Source organism: Saccostrea echinata, unplaced genomic scaffold (genome assembly GCF_033153115.1).
Source record: "Saccostrea echinata isolate AGI-Se365-2 ecotype Australia unplaced genomic scaffold, CSIRO_AGI_Sech_v1 ptg000011l, whole genome shotgun sequence".
Classification (NCBI taxonomy): domain Eukaryota; kingdom Metazoa; phylum Mollusca; class Bivalvia; order Ostreida; family Ostreidae; genus Saccostrea; species Saccostrea echinata.
Window position 1 is genome coordinate 3,681,824 of NW_026889760.1, and position 25,490 is coordinate 3,707,313.

At 32.8% G+C, this 25,490-nt stretch overlaps 1 protein-coding gene across 1 annotated transcript in view; it reads left to right on the forward strand.

The window, feature by feature from the left end:
* Positions 1–25,134, forward strand: part of LOC133184820 (calcium/calmodulin-dependent protein kinase type 1-like) — a 67,574-nt gene extending 42,440 nt beyond the window's left edge. Inside the window, exons 8-10 of the mRNA XM_061319903.1 lie at positions 20,480–20,558; positions 21,819–21,906; positions 22,548–25,134. Of these exons, the coding sequence (XP_061175887.1) occupies positions 20,480–20,558; positions 21,819–21,906; positions 22,548–22,640 (260 nt within the window). The 3' untranslated portion in view covers positions 22,641–25,134. The remainder of the gene's footprint in view (positions 1–20,479; positions 20,559–21,818; positions 21,907–22,547) is intronic.
* Positions 25,135–25,490: the final 356 nt, after the last annotated feature.

Here is a 25,490-nt window from a genome sequence, read left to right on the forward strand (position 1 = left end):
AAAATCAATGAACTGCAAGTACCGAAAGGACAAATTTTAGATTCTTTACAACTTAATTATTACATACTGTACACGTTTTTCTACATAAAAAAACAATGCAAACGGTATCATATAGGAACGGAAGACCTTTTTGTTGCCATGGCAACAAGAGTCTAGTTATATATATATTTTGAACAAACCATGCGAGATCCTATATATATATATATATATATATATATATATATATATATATATATATATATATATTAGGGATGGCAATCGAATACAGAATTGCCAATCGGTTAACCGCAAGACGTTCCGACCGATTAGTCGGTTAATCGTATCAAAAATTCTCGACATAGCTACACTCAAATTAGTAAGACTATAAAGATGTTCATGTAGTAATTAGGTCTTCCGTTTTCAACGGAAGACCTATAGTGATTCTACTGTTTCTTATTATTATTAGTAGGTCTTCCGTTTTCAACGGAAGACCTATAGTGATTCTACTGTTTCTTATTATTATTATTATTATTATTATTATTCTTATTCTTATTTTTTTGACTTTCTAATTTTGTGCACGCGATTTCTCAAAGACTATTGGATGGATTTACATGAAATTTTCAGGAAAAGTGTGTTGTAACATGAACTTGATCTATCTGAGAGATTTTTTGGAAATTCACTTCCGGTGCCAAGTTACAGACCATTTTCTGATTTCAAAATGACATTTTGTCCGCGGATAATCTCAAGAATGACAAGAGATATCAATGTCAAACTTTCAGGGATTATAGATCGTGATAGGTACTAGCCGGGTCGCTACTTTTCGTTCGTCGTCGGCACTTCCGGTCGCTTACGGAAGTGATCAAAGAAATCGTAAAATTTCAACTTTCCTTTTTTAAATCGATACTTACATCACATTATTGCACCTCTTTTGTAGTTTCGAAATATGTTGGTCCCACCGGAAACAAAAACGTCAACTTCCGGTAAGAAGAGAAAAACTACATAATTTGAGTATTTTTCTTTCCCATTAATATCTTTTGTAGATAAAGTATTTGAAATGATTTTTGAATATGTTATTCAGACTGCAAATGTCTAGAGTAACGTCAAATATCTTTGTAAAAGTCACTTCCGGTCGCGTGTTTTCCTGTCCTCAAAATGAGAAGTTGTGTGAGCAAGATCTCGGAAACGGTAAGAGATTATGACACCAAACTTTTATGAGCAACAGACCTTAAGATGTAGGCAAAACCATTTGGGTTAAGAGCGTCAGTCGTCACTTCCGGTCGTCACAGGAAGTGATCAAAGAAAACGAAAATTTCAACGTTTCTTTTTTTAATTAAAAATTACATCACTTTATTGCATCTTTTTCGCAGATTCGAAAGATATTCGTCCCACCGGAAACAAATACGACAACTTCCGGTTAGAAGAGAAAAACTAAATAATTTGAGTTTTTTTTTAAATTTTCCGTAAATATTCTTTATAGATAAAGTATTAGAAATGAATTTTAAATGTGCTATTCAGAGTGCAAATGTCTAGAGTAACCTTAAATATTTTTTCAAAAATTCACTTCCGGTCGCGTGTTTTCCTGTCCTCAAAATGAGAAGTTGTCTGAGCGAGATCTCAAAAACAGGTAAAAGATAAAAACACCAAAATTTTAAGAGTAATGGACGTTGAGGGGTAGGTGATACCATTTGGATTAAACTCGTCAGTCGTCACTTCCGCTTCTCACAGGAAGTAATCAAAGAAATAAAAAATTTTAACTTTTCGTTTTTAAATTAAAACTTACATGACTTTATTGCATCTCTTTTGCTGTTTTGAAATATGTTAGATTCCACCGGAAACAAAAACGTCAACTTCCGGTTTTAGGAGATAAACTACGTTATTTTGATATTTAACTTTCTCATAAATATCGCTTATCGATGAAGTACCTGAAATGATTTTATGCATGTTGTAGATACTGCAAATGTCTAGAGAACAGTCAGAGATATTTATAAAATTCACTTCCGGTTGTGTGTTTACCTGTTCTCAAAATTAGAATTTAGTCCCACAATATTGTTCGGCAACAATAAACGACTGAGGACTAAAACTTTCAGGACTGATACTCAGTCATCAGTTTATTTGAATCGTGAGAAAATCTTGCATCGCCGTTACTTCCGGTCGTGAAAGGAAGTGATGTAAAAAAGTGAATGATTCATGGTTAGCACGTTGGATTTTCACGCTGACGATTAGGGTTAAATCTCCAGAGTGTCTGAATTTCTTTTATCACTTTTTCAGCCAGATTTTTCTTTGTATTTTCAGAATCGGACGGAAGACCTCTCATTGCTCGCAATGAGTTTCTAGTTAAGGTCTTCCGTCTCCAACGGAAGACCTTATTGTTTTCGTTCGGTTTCTTTTTCCCTATTATTATTAAGGTCTTCCGTCTCCAACGGAAGACCTTATTGTTTTCGTTCGGTTTCTTTTTCCCTATTATTATTATTAGGGTCTTCCGTCTTCTGCGGAAGACCCTTCTATTATTCTATTGTTGATTTTTCACTTTTCTTATTAGGGTCTTCCGTCTTCTGCGGAAGACCCTTCTATTATTCTATTGTTGATTTTTCACTTTTCTTTTTAGGGTCTTCCGTCTTCAGCGGAAGACCCTTCTATTATTCTTATGTTTCTTTTTCAATTTTCTTATTATTATTCTTTTTTTCTGCACAAATTTTGTGCAGACGATTTCTCAGAGATGGGTTGATGGATCTGCATCAAATTTTCAGGGTTGGTGCTAGATTATCTGAAGTTAATTCCGGCTAAATATTTTTTTAACAATCACTTCCGGTCAAAAGTTATCGTCCTTTTAATAAAATTCAGAGGACCTCCTTGTCTGTGATGGAACTCAAAAACGGCTTAAGCTAGAACGCTGAAATTTTCAGTGATGATAGAGGACATGTTGCCATTATGCACCTGGGTTTAGATATTTTCCGGAAGTGTCTAGTATGGAAGCTCGGTAGGGGTCAAAATTTAGGACACGAATCATGAGTGAATTTTTGAGACATTTTGTATCATATCATTAAAAGTATAAATATTTTGTTAAAACATACTGAACAATATTTGTGCAGAATGACAAGATCTTTAACAGGATATCAAGAAAAAAGGGCTGATTCATCAAATTAGGGGCCGAGAGGGTCTAAAAGTAATAAATAAATAACTCTTTAACAATCAATATTTTGGAGTACATTACTGAAGCAAAAATGTTTATCTTAACAATTTACAACTATATATTATAATATTTATGTCATATGTTACATAATTAGGGGCCATAAGGGGCCAGAATGCTAAATCTTTGACGCTTTATATCTCAAAAGTGGGAAATATTTTGATAAGCAATATTGAACAAAAGATGTCCAAAATAATGTTCTAAACAAGATGCAACCTTTCATTTTTTGCTAAACGTCCCCATTAAGGAGTTGAAGGGCCGGCCCCTAAATACTTCTTTTGAAAATATCTCAGAAACGAAAAAGAATTTCTGACTAGTTGTTAAACAAAAAGTGTTCAAAATCATAAGAGCTTTAAAGTGATATGAAGAGAAAGGGGCTGGACCCTCACAATAGGGGCTGAGAGGGGCCCAAAGTCTTTGAACAATAACTCTTTAACAATCAATATTATGTAATGAATTACTGAAGCAAAAATGTTTATCTCAACAATGTACGACTATATATTATGATATTCACATCATATGTTACATAATTAGGGGCCATAAGGGGCCAGAATGCTAAATCTTTGACGCTTTATATCTCAAAAGTAGGAAATATTTTGATAAGCAATATTGAATAAAAGATGTTCAAAATAATGTTCTAAACAAGATGCAACCTTTCATTTTTTGCTAAACGTCCCCATTAAGGAGTTGAAGGGCCGGCCCCTAAATACTTCTTTTGCAAATATCTCAGAAACGAAAAAGAATTTCTGACTAGTTGTTGAAGAAAAAGTGTGAAAAATTATGAGAGTTTTAAGGTGATATCAAGGAAAAGGGTCTGACCCCTTAAATAAGGGGCCGAGAGGCGCCGAAAGTAGAAAATCAATAACTCTTTAATGATCAATATTTTGTAATATATTACTGAGGCGAAATAGTTCTTCTTCACACACTTTATCTAAATAACATGATGTTGATATCATATGTTACGAAATAAGGGGTCTTTAGGGGGCCAAATTGCATAATTTTTGGCGCAACATGTCTTGAAAAGGAAGAATATTTTGATAAACGGTATTGAACAAAAGACGTTCAAAATAATATTCTGAACAATATGCACTCTTTCAATTTTTGCTAGACGTCCCCATTTAGGACTTGAAGGGCCGGCCCTTAATATTTCTTTTGCATATATTCCGAAAACAAAAAAGAATTTCTGAATAGTTGTTGAACAAAAAGTGTTCAAAATCATGAGAGCTTTAAGATGATATCAAGAAAAAGGGGCTGACCTCTCACATTAGGGGCCAAGAAGGGCCGAAAAGTCTTTAATCTATAACCCTTTAATGATCAATATTTTGTTAAACATTATTAAAGCAAAATTGTTCGTCTTAACAATTTATTTATATCATTATATTTGAACGAAAATCCCAGTCAAATTTTATCTCATCTTATCAAAAATCGGACTTAAGACCCACTCGTTGCTTGCAACGAGATCTCCTCTAGTTATTATTATTTTTCTTACCGATTTTGTGCACGCGAGTTCTCGGAAATGGCTAGGTCGATTTTCACCAAACTTTCAGATCTGATAGATATTCATCTGAACCTTGTCGGAAATTTTCGCCGTCGATGACTTCACTTCCGGTCGTGCTATATGGACGATTTTCTGATTTTCAGAGGGTCAGCTTGTCCTGGCAATCACTCCTAAACGACTCAAGATATTGAGTTGAAATTCTCAGTGAAGGTAGAGGAAAGATTGGAGATGTGCTTTTTTGCGTCTATATCCTCCTAGCGCAAAAGGCACCGAAGCTCGCCAGGGCTCGAAAAATGGGCTCAAAAGCATCTCGCAAAATTTTACAAGTTTTCTTTCATATATTTATACCTTTAAATATTTTGTTAATATATATATATATAACAAAAGATGTGTAAAATTAAAAGACATTTCATTTGATATCAAGAAAAAAGGGCTGTCTCCTCAAATTAGGGGTTCAATGGGGCCAAAAGTCTTTCATGTATAACTCTTGACCAATCAATATTTTGTTATAAATTTTTGAAGCAAAAATGTTCATTTTAACGATTTGCAACTATATGTTTTAAAATTTTGATCACATGTTACGTAATAAGGGGCCATAAGGGGCCAGAATGCTAAATCTTTGAAGCTTTATGTCCCAAAAAGGGGGAATATTTTAATAAGCGATATTGAACAAAAGATGTTCAGAATAATGTTCTAAACAATATGCAACCTTTCAATTTTTGCAAAACAGCCCCATTAGGGACTTGAAGGGCTGGCAGCTAAATATTTCACTTAAGCATATCTCGAAAACGAAAATAAATTTCTGAATATTTGTTGAAAAAAAAAATTCTTCAAAATCATAAGACCTTTCATTTGTTATCAAGGAAAAGGGCTGATCCCTCAAATTAGGGGCTCAAAGGGGTCAAGAGTCTTTCATGTATAGCTCTTGAACGATCAATATTTTGTTATAAACTACTGAAGCAAAAATGTTCATATAAACAAGTTGCAACCTTATCTTATAAGAGTTTGATCATATATTACGTAATAAGGGTTCAGAAGGGGCCAGAATGCTAAATCTGTGAAGCTTTATATCTCAAAAAGGGGGAATATTTTGATAAGCAATAGTGAACAAAGGATGTTCAGAGTAATGTTCTAAACAATATGCACCCTTTCAATTTTTGGAAAATGGCCCTTTTAAGGACTTAAACGGCTAGCCCCTAAATATTTCTATTCATCATATCTCGAAAACAGAAATAAATTTCTAAATAGTTGTTGAACAAGATGTCTTCAAAATCACAAGACCTTTCATTCGATATCAAGTAAAAGGGGCTGCCCCCTCAAATTAGGGGCTCTGAGGGGTCAAAGGTCTTTCATGTATAACTCTTGAATGATCAATATTTTGTTATAAATTACTAAAGCAAAAATGTTCATCTTAATAATTTGCAACTATATATTTTGAAATTGTGATCATATGTTACGTAATAAGGGGCCAGATTGCTAAATCTTTGAAGCTTTATATCTCAAAAAGGGGAAGTGTTTTGATAAGCAACATTGAACAAAAGATGTTTAGAATAATATTCTAAACAATATGCAAAATTTCAATTTTTGCAAAAAGGCCCCATTAAAGTTTTGAAGGGCCAGCCCATAAATATTTCAACTCAGCATATCTCGAAAACGAAAATAAATTTCTTAATGATTGTTGAACAAAAAGTCTTCAAAATCACACGGCCTTTCATTTTATATCAAGAAAAAAGGAGTGAATCTTTAAATTAGGGGCTCAGAGGGACCAAACGATTCTAATCTGTAACTCTTGAACGATCAATATTTTGTTATAAATTACTGAAGCAAAAATACTTGTGTAACAATATGCAACAACATATTGTAAAAGTTTGATATTCTGTTACGTAATTAGGAGCCATAAGGGTCCTGAATGCTGAACCTTTCATGCTTTATATCTCGAAAAGAGTAAACATTTTGATAAGCAAAATTGAACAAAAGATGTTTAAGATAATATAATATAAATCAAAAAAATAAAATCTAATGAGGGGAGTCTTGATATCATTATCTTCTAACGAATATCTGAGTCAAAATCACATGTCATCTTATCAAAAATCGGACGGAAGACCTACTCGTTGCTCGCAACGAGATCTCATCTAGTTATTATTATTATTCTTTTTTTTTTCCTTACCGATTTTGTGCAGAAGATTTCTCGGAGATCTCTCGATCGATTTGCTTCAAATTTTCAGGGTTAATGCGTTGCTATCTGAAGTTTATAACGCCGCTTCAGTTTTTGAAAAATCACTTCCGGTCAGAAGTTATCGCCCTTTGATCGATTTTTACATAGACCTTGTGTCTGCACAAAAACTCAAAAACGACAAATGCTAGAGTGTTGAAACTTTTAGTGGTGATAGAGGACATGTTCTAGATGTGCACCTTGGTTTTCAAATTTTCCGGTAGTGCGAAGTATGGAAGCTGGGTAGGGGTCGAAATTTAGGACGTGATTTACGAGTGAATTTTAGAGACATTTCTTATAATAACATTTTAAATAGAAGTATTTTGTTAAAACATATAGAACAAAAAGTCTTCAAAATTACAAGACCTTTTATTTGATATCAAGAAAAAGGGGCTGACCCCTCAAATTAGGGGCTCAGAAGGGCCAAAAGTCTTTCATCTATAACTCTTTAATGATCAATATTTTGTTATAAATTACTGAAGCAAAAATGTTCATCTTAACAATCTGCAACTATATATTATAAAATTTTGATCATATGTTACGTAATAAGGGGCCATAAGGGTCCAGAATGCTAAATCTTTGACACTTTATATCTCGAAAAGGGGAAATATTTTGATAAGCAATATTGAACAAAAGATGTTCAGAATAATGTTCTAAACAATATACACCCTCTTAATTTTTGCAAGACATCCCCATTAAGGAGTTGAAGGGCTGGCCCCTAAATATTGTTATTCTATATATCTCTTAAACGAAAGGAAATTTCTGAATAGTTGTTGAACAAAAAGTCTTCAAAATCACAAGACTTTTTATTTGATATCAAGAAAAAGGGGCTGGCCCCTCAAATTAGGGGCTCAGAAGGGCCAAAATTCTTTCATCTATAACTCTTTAATGATCAATATTTTGTTATAAATTACTGAAGCAAAAATGTTCATCTTAACATTCTGCAACTATATATTATAAAATTTTGATCATATGTTACGTAATAAGGGGCCATAAGGGGCCAGAATGCTAAATCTTTGACACATTATATCTCGAAAAGGGGAAATATTTTGATAAGCAATATTGAACAAAAGATGTTCAGAATAATGTTCTAAACAATATACCCCCTTTTACTTTTTGCAAGACATCCCCATTAAGGACTTGGAGGGCTGGCCCCTAAATATTGTTATTCTATATATCTCTTAAACTAAAGGAAATTTCTGAATAGTTGTTGAACAAAAAGTCTTTAAAATCACAAGACCTGTCATTTGGTATCAAGAAAAAGGGGTTGACCCCTCAAATTAGGGGTTCAGAAGGGCCAAAAGTCTTTCATCTATAATTCTTTAATGATCAATATTTTGTTATAAATTACTGAAGCAAAAATGTTCATCTTAACATTTTGCAACTATATATTATAAAATTTTGATCATATGTTACGTAATAAGGGGCCAGAATTCTAAATCATTGACACTTTATATCTCGAAAAGGGGAAATATTTTGATAAGCAATATTGAACAAAAGATGTTCAGAATAATGTTCTAAACAATATACACCCTTTTAATTTTTGCAAGACATCCCCATTAAGGACTTGGAGGGCTGGCCCCTAAATATTGTTATTCTATATATCTCTTAAACGAAAGGAAATTTCAGAATAGTTGTTGAACAAAAAGTCTTCAAAATCACAAGACCTTTCATTAGATATCAAGAAAAAGGGGCTGACCCCTCAAATTAGGGGCCTGCAAGGGCCAAAAATCTTTCATCTATAACTCTTTAATGATCAATATTTTGTTATAAATTACTGAAGCAAAAATGCTTATCTTAACATTCCGCACACTATATGTTATAAAATTTTGATTATATGTTAGGTAATAAGGGGCCATAAGGGGCCAGAATGCTAAATCTTTGACACATTATATATTTGGAAAAGGGGAAATATTTTGATAAGCAATATTGAACAAAAGATGTATAGAATAATGTTCTTAACAATATACACCCTTTTAATTTTTGCTAGACATCCCCATTAAGGACTTGGAGGGCTGGCCCCTAAATATTGTTATTCTATATATCTCTTAAACTAAAGGAAATTTCTGAATAGTTGTTGAACAAAAAGTCTTCAAAATCACAATCCTTTCATTTGATATCAAGAAAAAGGGGCAGACCCCTCAAATTAGGGGCTCAGAGGAGCCAAAAATCTTTCATCTTTAATTTTAATGATGAATATTTTGTTATAAATTACTGAAGCAAAAATGTTCATCTTAACATTCTATAACTATATATTATAAAACTTTCATCATATGTTCAAAATAATGGGCCAAAATGGGCCAGATTGCCAAATCTTTGACACCTCGAACAAGGGGAAATATTTTGATAAACAATATTGAACAAAAGATGCTCAGAATAATGTTTTAAACAAGATGCATCCTTACACTTTTTATAGACGAAAATCTCAGTCAAGGTCTTGACTAATCTTATCCAAAATCAGACGGAAGACCCACTCGTTGCTCGCAACGAGAACCATCTAGTTATTATTATTATTATTATTCTTTTTTTTTTCCTTACCGATTTTGTGCAGAAGATTTCTCGGAGATCGCTCGATCGATTTGCTCCAAATTTTCAGGGTTAATGCGTTGGTATCTGAAGTTTATAACACCTCGTCAGTTTTTGAAAAATCACTTCCGGTCAGAAGTTATCGCCCTTTGATCGATTTTTAGATAGACCTTGTGTCTGCACAAAAACTCAGGAACGACAAATGCTAGAGTGTTGAAACTTTCAGTGGTGATAGAGGACATGTTCTAGATGTGCACCTTGGTTTTCATATTTTCCGGAAGTGCAAAGTATGGAAGCTCGGTAGGGGTCGAAATTTAGGACGTGATTTATGGGTGAATTTTAGAGACATTTCTGATAATAACATTTTAAATAGAAGTATTTTGTTAAAACATATTGAACAAAAAGTCTTCAAAATCACAAGACCTTTTATTTGATATCACGAAAAAGGGGCTGACCCCTCAAATTAGGGGCTCAGAAGGGCCAAATGTCTTTTATCTATAACTTTTTAATGATCAATATTTTGTTATACATTACTGAAGCAAAAATGTTTATCTTAACATTCTGTAGCTATATATTATAAAATTTTGACCATATGTTACGTAATAAGGGGCCAAAAGGGGCCAGAATGCTAAATCTTTGACACTTTGTATCTCGAAAAGGAGAAATATTTTGATAAGCAATATTGAACAAAAGATGTTCAGAATAATGTTCTAAACAATATACACCCTTTTAATTTTTGCAAGACATCCCCATTAAGGACTTAGAGGTCTGGCCCCTAAATATTGTTATTCTATATATCTCTTAAACGAAAGGAAATTTCTGAATAGTTGTTGAACAAAAAGTCCTCAAAATCAAAAGACCTTTCATTTGATATCAAGAAAAAGGGGCTGACCCCTCAAATTAGGGGCTCAGAAGGGCCAAAAGTCTTTTATCTATAACTCTTTAATGATCAATATTTTGTTATAAATTACTGAAGCAAAAATGTTTAGGTTCAAATTCTGCAACTATATATTATAAAATTTTGGTCATATGTTACGTAATAAGGGGCCATAAGGGGCCAGAATGCTAAATCTTTGACACTTTGTATCTCGAAAAGTGGAAATATTTTGATAAGCAATATTGAACAAAAGATGTTCAGAATAATGTTCTAAACAATATACACCCTTTTAATTTTTGCAAGACATCCCCATTAAGGAGTTGGAGGGCTGGCCCCTAAATATTGTTATTCTATATATCTCTTAAACGAAAGGAAATTTCTGAATAGTTGTTGAACAAAAAGTCCTCAAAATCAAAAGACCTTTCATTTGATATCAAGAAAAAGGGGCTGACCCCTCAAACTAGGGGCTCAGAAGGGCCAAAAGTCTTTTATCTATAACTCTTTAATGATCAATATTTTGTTATAAATTACTGAAGCAAAAATGTTTAGGTTCAAATTCTGCAACTATATATTATAAAATTTTGGTCATATGTTACGTAATAAGGGGCCATAAGGGGCCAGAATGCTAAATCTTTGACACTTTGTATCTCGAAAAGTGGAAATATTTTGATAAGCAATATTGAACAAAAGATGTTCAGAATAATGTTCTAAACAATATACACCCTTTTAATTTTTGCAAGACATCCCCATTAAGGAGTTGGAGGGCTGGCCCCTAAATATTGTTATTCTATATATCTCTTAAACGAAAGGAAATTTCTGAATAGTTGTTGAACAAAAAGTCCTCAAAATCAAAAGACCTTTCATTTGATATCAAGAAAAAGGGGCTGACCCCTCAAATTAGGGGCTCAGAAGGGCCAAAAGTCTTTTATCTATAACTCTTTAATGATCAATATTTTGCTATAAATTACTGAAGCAAAAATGTTCATCTTAACATTCTGCAACTATATATTATAAAATTTTGGTCATATGTTACGTAATAAGGGGCCATAAGGGGCCAGAATGCTAAATCTTTGACACTTTGTATCTCGAAAATGGGAAATATTTTGATAAGCAATATTGAACAAAAATTGATCAGAATAATGTTTTTAACAATATGCATCCTTTAATTTTTTATAGACGAATATCTCAGTCAAGATCTTGACGAATCTTATCCAAAATCAGACGGAAGACCCACTCGTTGCTCGCAACGAGAACCATCTAGTTATTATTATTATTATTATTCTTACCGATTTTGTGCACGCAAGTTCTCGGTAACGTCTTGGCCGATTTTCATGAAACTTTCAGATCTGATAGGTATTGATCTGAACCTTATTGGAAATTTTTTTCGTTGATGACGTCACTTTCCATCTCGAGATATTTAGGATTTTCTGATTTTCAGAGGGTCGGCCTGTCCTGGAAACTCCTCCGAAACGACTTAAGATATTGAGTCAAGATTTTCAGTGAAGGTAGGGGAAGGTTTGTAGATTTGCAGGCAGGTGTCCAAATCTCTCTAGCTCAAAAGGCGCCGAAGCTCGGTAGGGCTCAAAAAATGTCTCAGAAACATCTCACAAAATTTTACACCTTTTCTTTCATATCTTCATACATGTTAAGAATTTGTTAAAATATATAGAAGAAAAGTTGTGCAGAATGATACGACCTTTCATTTGATATCAAGAAAAAGGGGCTGACCCCTCATATTAGGGGCTGAGAGGGGCCAAAAGTCTTCCATCTATAACTCTTTAACCAGCAATAATTTGTAATACATTACTGAAGCAAAAATGTTTATCTTAACAATTTACAACAATATATGATAAGATTTTGATCATATGTTACGTAATAAGGGGTCACAAGGGGCCAGAATGCTAAATCTTTGACGCTTTATATTTCGAAAAGGAAGAATATTTTGATAAGCAATACTGAACAAAAGATGGTCAGAATAATGTTCTAAACAACATGCACTCTTTCAATTTTTGTCAGACGGCCCCATTAAGGACCTGAAGGGATGGCCCCTAAATATTTCCATTCAGTATATCTCCACAACGAAAAGAAATCTCTGAATAGTTGTTGAACAAAAAGTCTTCAAAATCACAAGACCTTTCATTTGATATCAAGAAAAAGGGGCTGACCCTTCAAATTAGGGGCTGAGAGGGGCCAAAAGTCTTCCATCTATAACTCTTTAACCAGCAATAATTTGTAATACATTACTGAAGCAGAGATGTTTATCTTAATGATTTACAACAATATATGATAAGATTCTGATCATATGTTATGTAATAAGGGGTCACAAGGGGCCAGAATGCTAAATCTTTGACGCTTTATATCTCGAAAAGGAAGAATATTTTGATAAGCAATACTGAACAAAAGATGGTCAGAATAATGTTCTAAACAACATGCACTCTTTTAATTTTTGTCAGACGGCCCCATTAAGGACCTGAAGGGGTGACCCCTAAATATTTCCATTCAGTATATCTCCACAACGAAAAGAAATCTCTGAATAGTTGTTGAACAAAAAGTCTTCAAAATCACAAGACCTTTCATTTGATATCAAGAGAAAGGGGCTGACCCTTCAAATTAGGGGCTGAGAGGGGCCAAAAGTCTTTCATCTATAACTCTTTAACCAGCAATAATTTGTAATACATTACTGAAGCAAAGATGTTTATCTTAATGATTTACAACAATATATGATAAGATTCTGATCATATGTTATGTAATAAGGGGTCACAAGGGGCCAGAATGCTAAATCTTTGACGCTTTATAACTCGAAAAGGAAGAATATTTTGATAAGCAATACTGAACAAAAGATGGTCAGAATAATGTTCTAAACAACATGCACTCTTTCAATTTTTGTCAGACGGCCCCATTAAGGACCTGAAGGGGTGGCCCCTAAATATTTCCATTCAGTATATCTCCACAACGAAAAGAAATCTCTGAATAGTTGTTGAACAAAAAGTCTTCAAAATCACAAGACCTTTCATTTGATATCAAGAAAAAGGGGCTGACCCTTCAAATTAGGGGCTGAGAGGGGCCAAAAGTCTTTCATCTATAACTCTTTAACCAGCAATAATTTGTAATACATTACTGAAGCAAAGATGTTTATCTTAATGATTTACAACAATATATGATAAGATTCTGATCATATGTTATGTAATAAGGGGTCACAAGGGGCCAGAATGCTAAATCTTTGACGCTTTATAACTCGAAAAGGAAGAATATTTTGATAAGCAATACTGAACAAAAGATGGTCAGAATAATGTTCTAAACAACATGCACTCTTTCAATTTTTGTCAGACGGCCCCATTAAGGACCTGAAGGGGTGGCCCCTAAATATTTCCATTCAGCATATCTCCACAACGAAAAGAAATCTCTGAATAGTTGTTGAACAAAAAGTCTTCAAAATCACAAGACCTTTCATTTGATATCAAGAAAAAGGGGCTGACCCTTCAAATTAGGGGCTGAGAGGGGCCAAAAGTCTTTCATCTATAACTCTTTAACCAGCAATAATTTGTAATACATTACTGAAGCAGAGATGTTTATCTTAATGATTTACAACAATATATGATAAGATTCTGATCATATGTTATGTAATAAGGGGTCACAAGGGGCCAGAATGCTAAATCTTTGACGCTTTATAACTCGAAAAGGAAGAATATTTTGATAAGCAATACTGAACAAAAGATGGTCAGAATAATGTTCTAAACAACATGCACTCTTTTAATTTTTGTCAGACGGCCCCATTAAGGACCTGAAGGGGTGGCCCCTAAATATTTCCATTCAGCATATCTCCACAACGAAAAGAAATCTCTGAATAGTTGTTGAACAAAAAGTCTTCAAAATCACAAGACCTTTCATTTGATATCAAGAAAAAGGGGCTGACCCTTCAAATTAGGGGCTGAGAGGGGCCAAAAGTCTTTCATCTATAACTCTTTAACCAGCAATAATTTGTAATACATTACTGAAGCAAAGATGTTTATCTTAACGATTTACAACAATATATGATAAGATTCTGATCATATGTTATGTAATAAGGGGTCACAAGGGGCCAGAATGCAAAATCTTTGACGCTTTATATTTCGAAAAGGAAGAATATTTTGATAAGCAATACTGAACAAAAGATGGTCAGAATAATATTCTAAACAACATGCACTCTTTCAATTTTTGTCAGACGGACCCATTAAGGACCTGAAGGGATGGCCCCTAAATATTTCCATTCAGTATATCTCCACAACGAAAAGAAATCTCTGAATAGTTGTTGAACAAAAAGTCTTCAAAATCACAAGACCTTTCATTTGATATCAAGAAAAAGGGGCTGACCCTTCAAATTAGGGGCTGAGAGGGGCCAAAAGTCTTCCATCTATAACTCTTTAACCAGCAATAATTTGTAATACATTGCTGAAGCAAAGATGTTTATCTTAATGATTTACAGCAATATATGATAAGATTCTGATCATATGTTACGTAATAAGGGGTCACAAGGGGCCAGAATGCTTAATCTTTGACACTTTATAACTCGAAAAGGAAGAATATTATGATAAGCAATACTGAACAAAAGATGGTCAGAATAATGTTCTAAACAACATGCACTCTTTCAATTTTTGTCAGACGGCCCCATTAAGGACCTGAAGGGGTGGCCCCTAAATATTTCCATTCAGCATATCTCCACAACGAAAAGAAATCTCTGAATAATTGTTGAACAAAAAGTCTTCAAAATCACAAAACCTTTCATTTGATATCAAGAAAAAGGGACTGACCCTTCAAATTAGGGGCTGAGAGGGGCCAAAATCTTTCATCTATAACTCTTTAACCAGCAATAATTTGTAATACATTACTGAAGCAAAGATGTTTATCTTAATGATTTACAACAATATATGATAAGATTCTGATCATATGTTACGTAATAAGGGGTCACAAGGGGCCAGAATGCTAAATCTTTGACGCTTTATATCTCGAAAAGGAAGAATATTTTGATAAGCAATACTGAACAAAAGATGGTCAGAATAATGTTCTAAACAATATGCTTCCTTTCACTTTTTTGTCAAACGGCCCGATTAAGGACTTGGAGGGGTGACCCCTAAATATTTCCATTCAGCATATCTCCACAACGAAAGGAAATCTTTGAATATTTCTTGAAAAATCGTTTCCAAAATCACAAGACCTTTCAATTGATATCAAGAAAAAGGGGCTGACTCCTTAAACTAGGGGCTCAGAGGGGCCAAAAGTATGTCATCTATAGCTCTTTGATAATGGTATATAAATCAAAAGAATGAAATCTAATTAGGGAAGTCTATATATTATTATCTTTTAACAAAGATCATAATCAAAATCATATCTCATCTTATCGAGAAATCGGACGGAAGACCTACTCGTTGCTCGCAACGAGATCTCATCTAGTTATTATTATTATTCTTACCGATTTTGTGCACGCGAATTCTCGGTAATGTCCAGGCGGATTTTCATGAAACTCTCAGATCTGATAGGTATTGATCTGAACCTTATTGGAAATTTTTTTCGTTGATGACGTCACTTTCTATCTCGAGATATTAAGGATTTTCTGATTTTCAGAGGGTCGGCCTGTCCTGGAAACTCCTCCGAAACGACTTAAGATATTGAGTCAAGATTTTCAGTGAAGGTAGGGGAAGGTTTGTAGATTTGCAGGCAGGTGTCCAAATCTCTCTAGCACAAAAGGCGCCGAAGCTCGGTAGGGCTCAAGAAATGTCTCAGAAACATCTCACAAAATTTTACACCTTTTCTTTCATATTTTCATACATGTTAAGAATTTGTTAAAACATATAGAATAAAAGTTGTGCAGAATGATACGACCTTTCATTTGATATCAAGAAAAAGGGGCTGATTCTTCAAATTAGGGGCTCAGAGGGGTCAAAAGTCTTTCATCTATAACTCTTTAACGATCAATAATTTGTAATACATTACTGAAGCAAAGATGCTTATCTTAATGACTTACAACAATATATGATAAGATTCTGATCATATGTTACGTAATAAGGGGTTACAAGGGGTCAGAATGCTAAATCTTTGAGGCTTTATATCTCGAAAAGGGGGAATATTTTGATAAGCAATACTGAACAAAAGATGGTTAGAATAATGTTCTAAACAATATGCACCTTTCAGTTTTTGTCAAACGGCCCCATTAAGGACTTGGAGGGGTGGCCCCTAAATATTTTCATTCAGCATATCTCCAAAATGAAAAGAAATCTCTGAATAGTTGTTGAACAAAAAGTCTTCAAAATCACAAGACCTTTCATTTGATATCAAGAAAAAGGGACTGACCCCTCAAACTAGGGGCTCAGAAGGGCCAAAAGCATGTCATTTATAGCTCTTTGATAATGTTATATAAATCAAAAGAATGAAATCTAATTAGGGAAGTCTATATATTATTATCTTTTAACAAAGATCATAGTCAAAATCATATCTCATCTTATCGAAAAATCGGACGGAAGACCTACTCGTTGCTCGCAACGAGATCTCATCTAGTTATTATTATTATTCTTATTCTTATTTTTTTGACTTTCTAATTTTGTGCACGCGATTTCTCGAAGACTATTGGATGGATTTACATGAAATTTTCAGGAAAAGTGTGTTATAACATGAACTTGATCTATCTGAGAGATTTTTTGGAAATTCACTTCCGGTGCCAAGTTACAGACCATTTTCTGATTTCAAAATGACATTTTGTCCGCGGATAATCTCAAGAACGACAAAAGATATCAATGTCAAACTTTCAGGGATTATAGTTCGTGATAGGTACTAGCCGGGTCGCTACTTTTCGTTCGTCGTCGGCACTTCTGGTCGCTTACGGAAGTGATCAAAGAAATCGTAAAATTTCAACTTTCCTTTTTTAAATCGATACTTACATCACATTATTGGATCTCTTTTGTAGTTTCGAAATATGTTGGTCCCACCGGAAACAAAAACGTCAACTTCCGGTAAGAAGAGAAAAACTACATAATTTGAGTATTTTTCTTTCCCATTAATATCTTCTGTAGATAAAGTATTTGAAATGAATTTTAAATATGTTATTCAGACTAAAAATGTCTAGAGTAACGTCAAATATCTTTGTAAAATTCACTTCCGGTCGCGTGTTTTTCTGTCCTCAAAATGAGAAGTTGTGTGAGCAATATCTCGGAAACGGTAAGAGATTATGACACCAAACTTTTATGAGCAACAGACCTTAAGATGTAGGCAAAACCATTTGGGTTAAGAGTGGCAGACGTCACTTCCAGTCGTCACAGGAAGTGATCAAAGAAATCGAAAATTTCAACTTTTCTTTTTTTAACTAAAAATGCATCACTTTATTGCATCTTTTTCGCAGATTCGAAAGATGTTCGTCCCACTGGAAACAAATACGACAACTTCCGGATAGAAGAGAAAAACTAAATACATGTAATTTGAGTTTTTTTAATTTCCCGTAAATATTCTTTATAGATGAAGTATTTGAAATGAATTTTAAATATGCTATTCAGAGTGCAAATGTCTAGAGTAACCTTAAATATTTTTTCAAAAATTCACTTCCGGTCACGTGTTTTCCTGTCCTCAAAATGAGAAGTTGTCTGAGCGAGATCTCAAAAACAGGTAAAAGATTAAAACACCAAAATTTTAAGAGTAATGGACATTGAGGGGTAGATGAAACAATTTTGGTTAAACGCGTCAGTCGTCACTTCCGCTTGTCACAGGAAGTGATCAAAGAAATCAAAAATTTTAACTTTTCTTTTTTAAATTAAAACTTACATGACTTTATTGCATCTCTTTTGCTGCTTTGAAATATGTTAGATTCCACCGGAAACAAAAACGTCAACTTCCGGTTTTAGGAGATAAACTACATTATTCTTATATTTAACTTTCTCATAAATATCGCTTATCGATGAAGTACCTGAAATGATTTTATGCATGTTGTAGATACTGCAAATGTCTAGAGAACAGTCAGAGATTTTTATAAAATTCACTTCCGGTTGTGTGTTTACCTGTTCTCAAAATTAGAATTTAGTCCCACAATATTGTTCCGCAACAGTAAATGACTGAGGACTAAAACTTTCAGGACTGATATTCAGTTATCAGTTTATTTGAATCGTGAGAAAATCTTGCATCGCCGTTACTTCCGGTCGTGAAATGAAGTGATGTAAAAAAGTGAATGGTTAATGGTTAGCACGTTGGATTTTCACGCTGACGATTAGGGTTAAATCTCCAGAGTGTCTGAATTTCTTTTATCACTTTTTCAGCTTGAATTTTCGCTTTTATTTTCAGAATCGGACGGAAGACCTCTCATTGCTCGCAATGAGTTTCTAGTATTATGCTTATATTTATATATGATCAGAATACTACATATATTTTATTTCAATTTTAATGGGCCAAAAAAAAAAGAGGAAAAACAGAAAAGAGAAAAAAGTAAGAAACCCATGAAACATCCTGAGGTCGCAGATGCATTAAAAAAATTCAGAAAAGATGTCATTCTGCATTTTCACCATAATCAAAATTTAATGTGAATTATCGATTATCTTACGATGTTTGTTTTAGAATATAATTTGATAGGTAACTGCAAAGGATAGAAGAGGTTGTGTACACATTATAATCAATTCAATTCAATTTATTCTCACATTGTGTAAAACAACATAGAGAAAATACAACATCAATGTCAAACAAAATACATGATGCAAAAGTGTACAGTTTACATTAACCAGGAAGGGTAACAGAAGTCAACAATCGTTTAATTAAAATCATTAAAGAAACACGGGACAGGGTGGGTAACGACATGTGTTTAAACAGCAATTAACGACTCGAAAAGTGACCAATTACCCCCACGCGATGTCAATCTTTAGAGCCTTAATTATATCTGAATCAACTTGAATAGGTGGACATGCTAACATTTCAGAAAATTTTATGTGTATTTTTAAATTGAATTTTCAGGAAATTGTATTCAAATTTACACATATATTAATTTTTTCCCGACTAACCGATTACAGATTTTCTAACTGATTACCATGGTTCCGACCGAGTAACCGGTTAACCGATTACAAATTGCCATCCCTAATATATATATATATATATATATATATATATATATATATGGTCTCCCATGGTTTGTGGTTGGATAAGATTTTTTATCCAACTCTTGTTTTTTTAACCCTGAGCCTTGGCGAGGGGATAAAAAAACACAACGAGTTCGATAAAAAATCATATCTAACCACAAACCATGGGATATTCTTTATATCACATGTTTTACACAGGTATTTCATGTTTTATACTGTTTATACATGTGAATCCACAATATTTGACTTGACTAAATTCACCAAAAACCATTGTGACGTCACAACCGTGGATATGAAAATGATATCCTATGAGCTATATCCACTGTATAAAGGAGTATAACGTGATAAATAGAGGATATTCAATGTTTTGTCGATGAATATGGAATTTATTTCACGAGTGGGACAGGAATTTTTTTATATTTTCACGAGTGCGAAGCACGAGTGAAAATATAAAAAAAAAATCCTGTCTCACGAGTGAAATAAATTCCATTTTCATCTACAAAACATTGAATTTTCTGTTTATTACATTTTCTTTGATTTTCCCTTTGCCTCTGTCTTAAATTTTCTTAACATAGTGTCATAGGCTTGACGTCATAGTTGAGCGGTTGAGACGTCATAGCTTAGCAGTTGTGAGATTGAAAACGTTACATAGCATGGATTTTAGCAACATACTTGGGAAGAAATTTGCCGTTTTAGCTCTATCAAGATTGTTAGTTACTAGCTCTATCTTATGACAGGCCAGAAATAATTTTTACTTACTTTGATATCCTTTCACACTGTGAGAGAATATCGTTTTGGTATCCTTTCACACTGTGAGAGAATATCACTTTTATTCAATAAATAAATCACAGAATTTCACTGTTGAAAATGTAATAAATAATATTATTGTATGAGATATAAAGTCAAGAACAAATTTTCTTATCACAAAAATTTGCCACAGCTATGGAAAAAATGTTTCACAAACACATTTATTTTTCATTTTTTGCTAATTTAAATTTAGTTAAAAGACAAAAATTTCTTTTGGCGAAGTAATCTTTGACTTTTCTTCAATGAAAAGTCACAAGATACTGTTAAAAAGCAAGAAACATTAGAGTGATTATATGTATGATTGTATCTTTTTCAGCTAAGGACTTCATCCGACACTTAATGTGCAAGAATCCGAAGCAGAGATTTACCTGTAAACAGGCACTATCTTATCCATGGTAAGTCTACATCGAACTGTCATAAAGACATCATGTTTAACAAGCACAAGCAGATCATCTCAAGTATAAATATATGTACTGTAACAGTATGATTACTGAATATTGATATAAATATACTTTACTTCAGGGAGAAAGTATTCTTTAAACGTGGTTTTATTGAAGGGTTGAAAGTTTGACGATTTTGATTTTATAGAAATATGGCGAGTGAAAACTGTGATGATTTAATAGGATTTTACAGTGCTGTTTAACAAGAATGAGTGGAAACTTTGACAATTTTCATTCATTCGTCAATTTTGTCAACATTTCCACATCGTCAAAGTTTCCACTTTTACGGTGTCATATAATGAATATATTTTTCAGAATAAGGGTTTTTTCACTGTATGAATTCTAAAGTTAAAACCTGACATTAGTTTGAGGTAGTTAGCCATTTCAACATTATCACAACTCTGGACCTGTAATTCTATTTTCATATGCAAATCTCTTTTTTTTTTTAATTTTGATTTGGGGGGGGGGGGGGGGGGGCATCAAATAAGTTATCTAAAAACGTCTTTTTTCAAACATTTTCTTAATTTTGATTTTTTAATAATAATGGTTCTTATTGTTTAAAAAAAAAATCTCAGCTTAATCTATTTTCATGATATGTTATGCATTTACTATTTGGATTTAAAACAAGGATTACATTTTGACTACTGGATAACCAGTCTCGTGTTGAAATTTATGGCTGCTTGTTTTGGACCCTGCCATTTATTAATTGAAATTTTGTCAGTCATTCAAGCTAACTCAGTATTGATGAGGAGGATTTACATATTATGTCACAAATTAAGTTTTTAGAAGAATGGCCTTCATATTATAAAAGTTAATGCAAATTTATTTAAAAGACATCAATTATCATGTGCTTGTGGTATGATACTCTAATTTCTCCAGTGTGTTGCATTGACTGGTTAGGTACTGGTAATCACAAATGATATTTGAAAATTAAATTCCTACTTGCATTCTGGTAATTGAAGCTGTGTCATCTTTACAAAATTGCACATTTATCTGTGTTGTCTCATTAGAATTGCATTTATATTGTGATAAAAGCATTAGAATTTCATCTTCATATTTCAGAGACACAATTGTAAAATTGACAGCAAAAAATCAGAAGAAAATGCATGAATTGTTGCATAATAATTTTTCAGTTTTGTCTTATGGAAATGGCATAAATTGAAGTTATTTTAAATTCCAGGAATTTGGAGATTTGTTCATTTTTTTATTTTACAGGATCTCTGGTAACACTGCATTAGAGAAAGATATCCATGCTTCTGTCAGTGAACAAATGAGGAAGAATTTTGCAAAAACGAAGTGGAAGGTAAAAAAAACATACACAGTAAAAACACTGTCATATTGAATCTAAAGGGAAACCAAATCGTGAGAGGGCTTGTACAGTGAAAACTGTCTAATCCAACACCTGTACAATCTGTCTCACTGTGAATTCTGACCTTCATGCCCATTTTACCATTTCTTATGCTCTTTACACTGTGTAATCAAACACCCTGTCTATATTCTGACACAAAATGTGTCTCCCAGTGCATGTGAATAGGTTTCACTTGATCTAAAATCCATAATGCTTACGGTAACATTGGGAGATACTTTGAAAAGTAAATTTTGGTGGCAATTGAGTGCAATTTTAAAGTTGTGAAATTTGAAACCTGATAATGGAGTACCTTAATCTGCATTGATTGACTTCTGTAATCAAGGGGTAAGAAAAGCATGGAAAATAAGATCTGTCATAACCAGTGATTTCACATTTCAAAATTTTCACAGCTACAAGACGTATTTGAAAAGTTGCAAACATTCATTGAATGTTTACTATTTAACCTGTAGAAGTTAATGATTTTAAATCATTTAAAAGGTCAGAAAAAGGTGCATGTAATGTCACTTGGTATTATTTGTTATTTAAAAACTACATCATGTGATTGTGTTAATTTTTGGATATTTTTATCATTACAGCAAGCATACAATGCCACAGCAGTGATTAGACAGATGAAGAAGTTAGCCATGAACAAAGATGACCATAGTCATCAGGCAGAAACAAAGTCCTAAATGACTGCCATTGGTCGTATTGTATGTAACTCCTTGACGACCCTTGTGGGGGACTTGAGGCGAAGCATATGTGTGTTTTGTGGGGGATCTACAAGAGTTTCAGATTGAGGCGTTAATTTGACAGCGGCACTATGTAGGGCAGTGAATGACCTGGTGTAGTAGCAGTTTTGAATCTCTGTCAACTTGTAGATTGAGTCTATTTCATATTTATTGTTACCAATTTTTGTTACTTATTTATATTCTTAGCAATTAAACAGAGGGTAAATGGAACTTAAGGGTCTTCTGTAAAAAAAAAAAAATGATCAAAATATCTTTATAACACTTAATGAATATAATACACTGTATGATCTTAAACTTTTCAAGTGGAATGGGTTATTTTGATTGACTGAGTATTAAAAAAAAACACTTTTTGCACAGCTCTTTGGAAGTAAGAGCACCATTTTATTTATCAAGCTACATTTTTTTGTTGTTGTCTATTTTAATATATTACCAAACAGATGGCCTGAATACCTTATTGCACTGCCCAATATGTTTGGTACTTTTTAGCACTTCTTGATAATGGTGCAGCTGTTGTGGAATCTTTAGACCGAGAGAATAAATTTTTGTGCCGAGCTGTATAGATGTTGTTCGGCATGGTGTATAATACTTTTAACTACGACCTGTAGTTGTTAATACATTCCTTGTCAGTTGTTGTTGTCTTGGCATTTTTACACTTGTTGACTTCTTTTTCATCATGTCAATCGCCAGAAGTTGGCCATTGACTGGCACCGGTAACTGACCTGACTCTTAACTCTGACCAAGACTGTCATTATTTATATGACTCGGAGAACGTTCAGAGTGGAGGGCAGTTGCTGGTACTTGCTTTGGGTATTTTTAGTATGTATATCATTCATTTTATGCTAGCTAATAGTAGATAATTTTATCTCAAGAGCTGTGATGCACAAATTTAAATTGTTTGATAGATAGAAGGTTTATTTTTTAGTTTTCATTTTTAATTTTTTTTCTTTAAAATAGAATATAATAAGTTAAGGCTAAAAAAATTTTTTAGAATTGAAATTTCCACAGGGAAAATTAGACCCCTTCAGAATATTACAATTTTTTGGACCAATTCATCAAAACAATGTGTTCTTGTACAATGATAGTGTGCAATATTTTCTGTTTTTGACTTTTTTGTTTGAGCCAAGATGAAAACCTTTAAAATTAATGATTCAAAATAAAGCTGTTATTGTTTGTAATTCATTGCCATATCCAAAGTTTACAAGCACTGTTTAAGGGGCTGGATAGATTTTATAAAACTATACTTTTTTGTACCTTAAACAGCTCTTAATTGTGGATCATGAAATAGTTCATACTAATACATGTACATGTATTTCCTATGCTGACCACCAAAATTTACACAACTTTTTGTTTCCCTTATGTTTTCATAAGAAATATTGTTATTGATATTGCAATTTATAAGATAAGTTAATACTCTGGAATTAACAATCTCTAAATGTAGACAATCCTTCTTTTATATTTTACTCTCATATTTTGGAAATAAACCCACATAAGCATGTTAGTTTTATTTGATATTGGAACAAAACAAATTGTTTGGGAAGGAAAGGTAACTCATTAAGCTTTTTTTTCTTCAAATTATTAATTTTTCATCTATTTTTCAAAAAAAATTAAAGACTGTTTTCTTTACAGTATGTGATATTTTTTGTGCTGTTATGTGTAGGTCTTAAGTAGAAATGTTATAAAGTATGGGTGGAGAGTGTATTTCTGTGAGAGTTGAATTAAATTGTATGTTTATAGCTTCTCAAAAATAGAAATTTTCTCTCTTTGTTACCTTGTGGTGTACGTCCAACAATTTTACTGTTTATTGCTAATTATTAGAAAATTGAATTCTGATGATTATGTGTTATTGTATGAAACACCATACTTTAAGTGTTTTAATGAAACAAGTATTAATATAAAGTTCTAGTTTTTAATCAAGTATTATAAATACTAATACATGCACTAATAAATGACAGCGTATAAAGTTGAAACAACATGAAAATAAAAATGTTGTACTATATTTAGTTGAATACATGTATTGATAGATGATATTAACATAGGAATTTTAGATTTATATTATGAAACAATGAAAATTACATTTTGTTATTATTCAGCTTATAGTGTATTGCTTACATATTTATGGAAAGAATCAAAGTCTTGGGAGGAATTAGACATAACATGTCTGTGTGTTTGACAAATCAAATTTCACATATATGTGCAGCATGTGTAAGATAATTGGTAGTGTAGGCAAGCCAATGCTTTACGTGTCGCGAACATTTTGAACAAATTTATTGTTGTAGCCTTTGAAAGAGTTTTTTTCAATCAATTTATCAATTTTCTAACAATTTTTCCTATTGATGTGTTGTCATATTTATTTATTGTAATCTTGTGTATTTATTATTGTAAAACATTGATATTCCAAAAAATACCTAATTAAATATTATTTTTCAAAACTTTACTAAGGGTTGTTTTCTTTTGATTTTAAATTAAATCAGTGGTTGGCACATATGGGGATCACTTTCCTGTCTTCTTTTGCATTCTTAAGACTCTGTATATCTGAACAAAGAAATTTGACATTTTGCTTGCACACTGCTTGTTACAAATTTTTTTTAAACTTATTAAATTAAATCAGTGGTTGCTTATCTCCCTTAATGCAATACAAGCTGCAGTATTTTTGTGTACAAATGTGCTAGTATGATATCTCTATCTGAAGAAACATTTTATTCTCATTATAGTAATGTACAGTTACCATATTATACATGTATATATAGAAAATCATTTTTTGTAGAGATAGACAATAATGTAATAATTTTA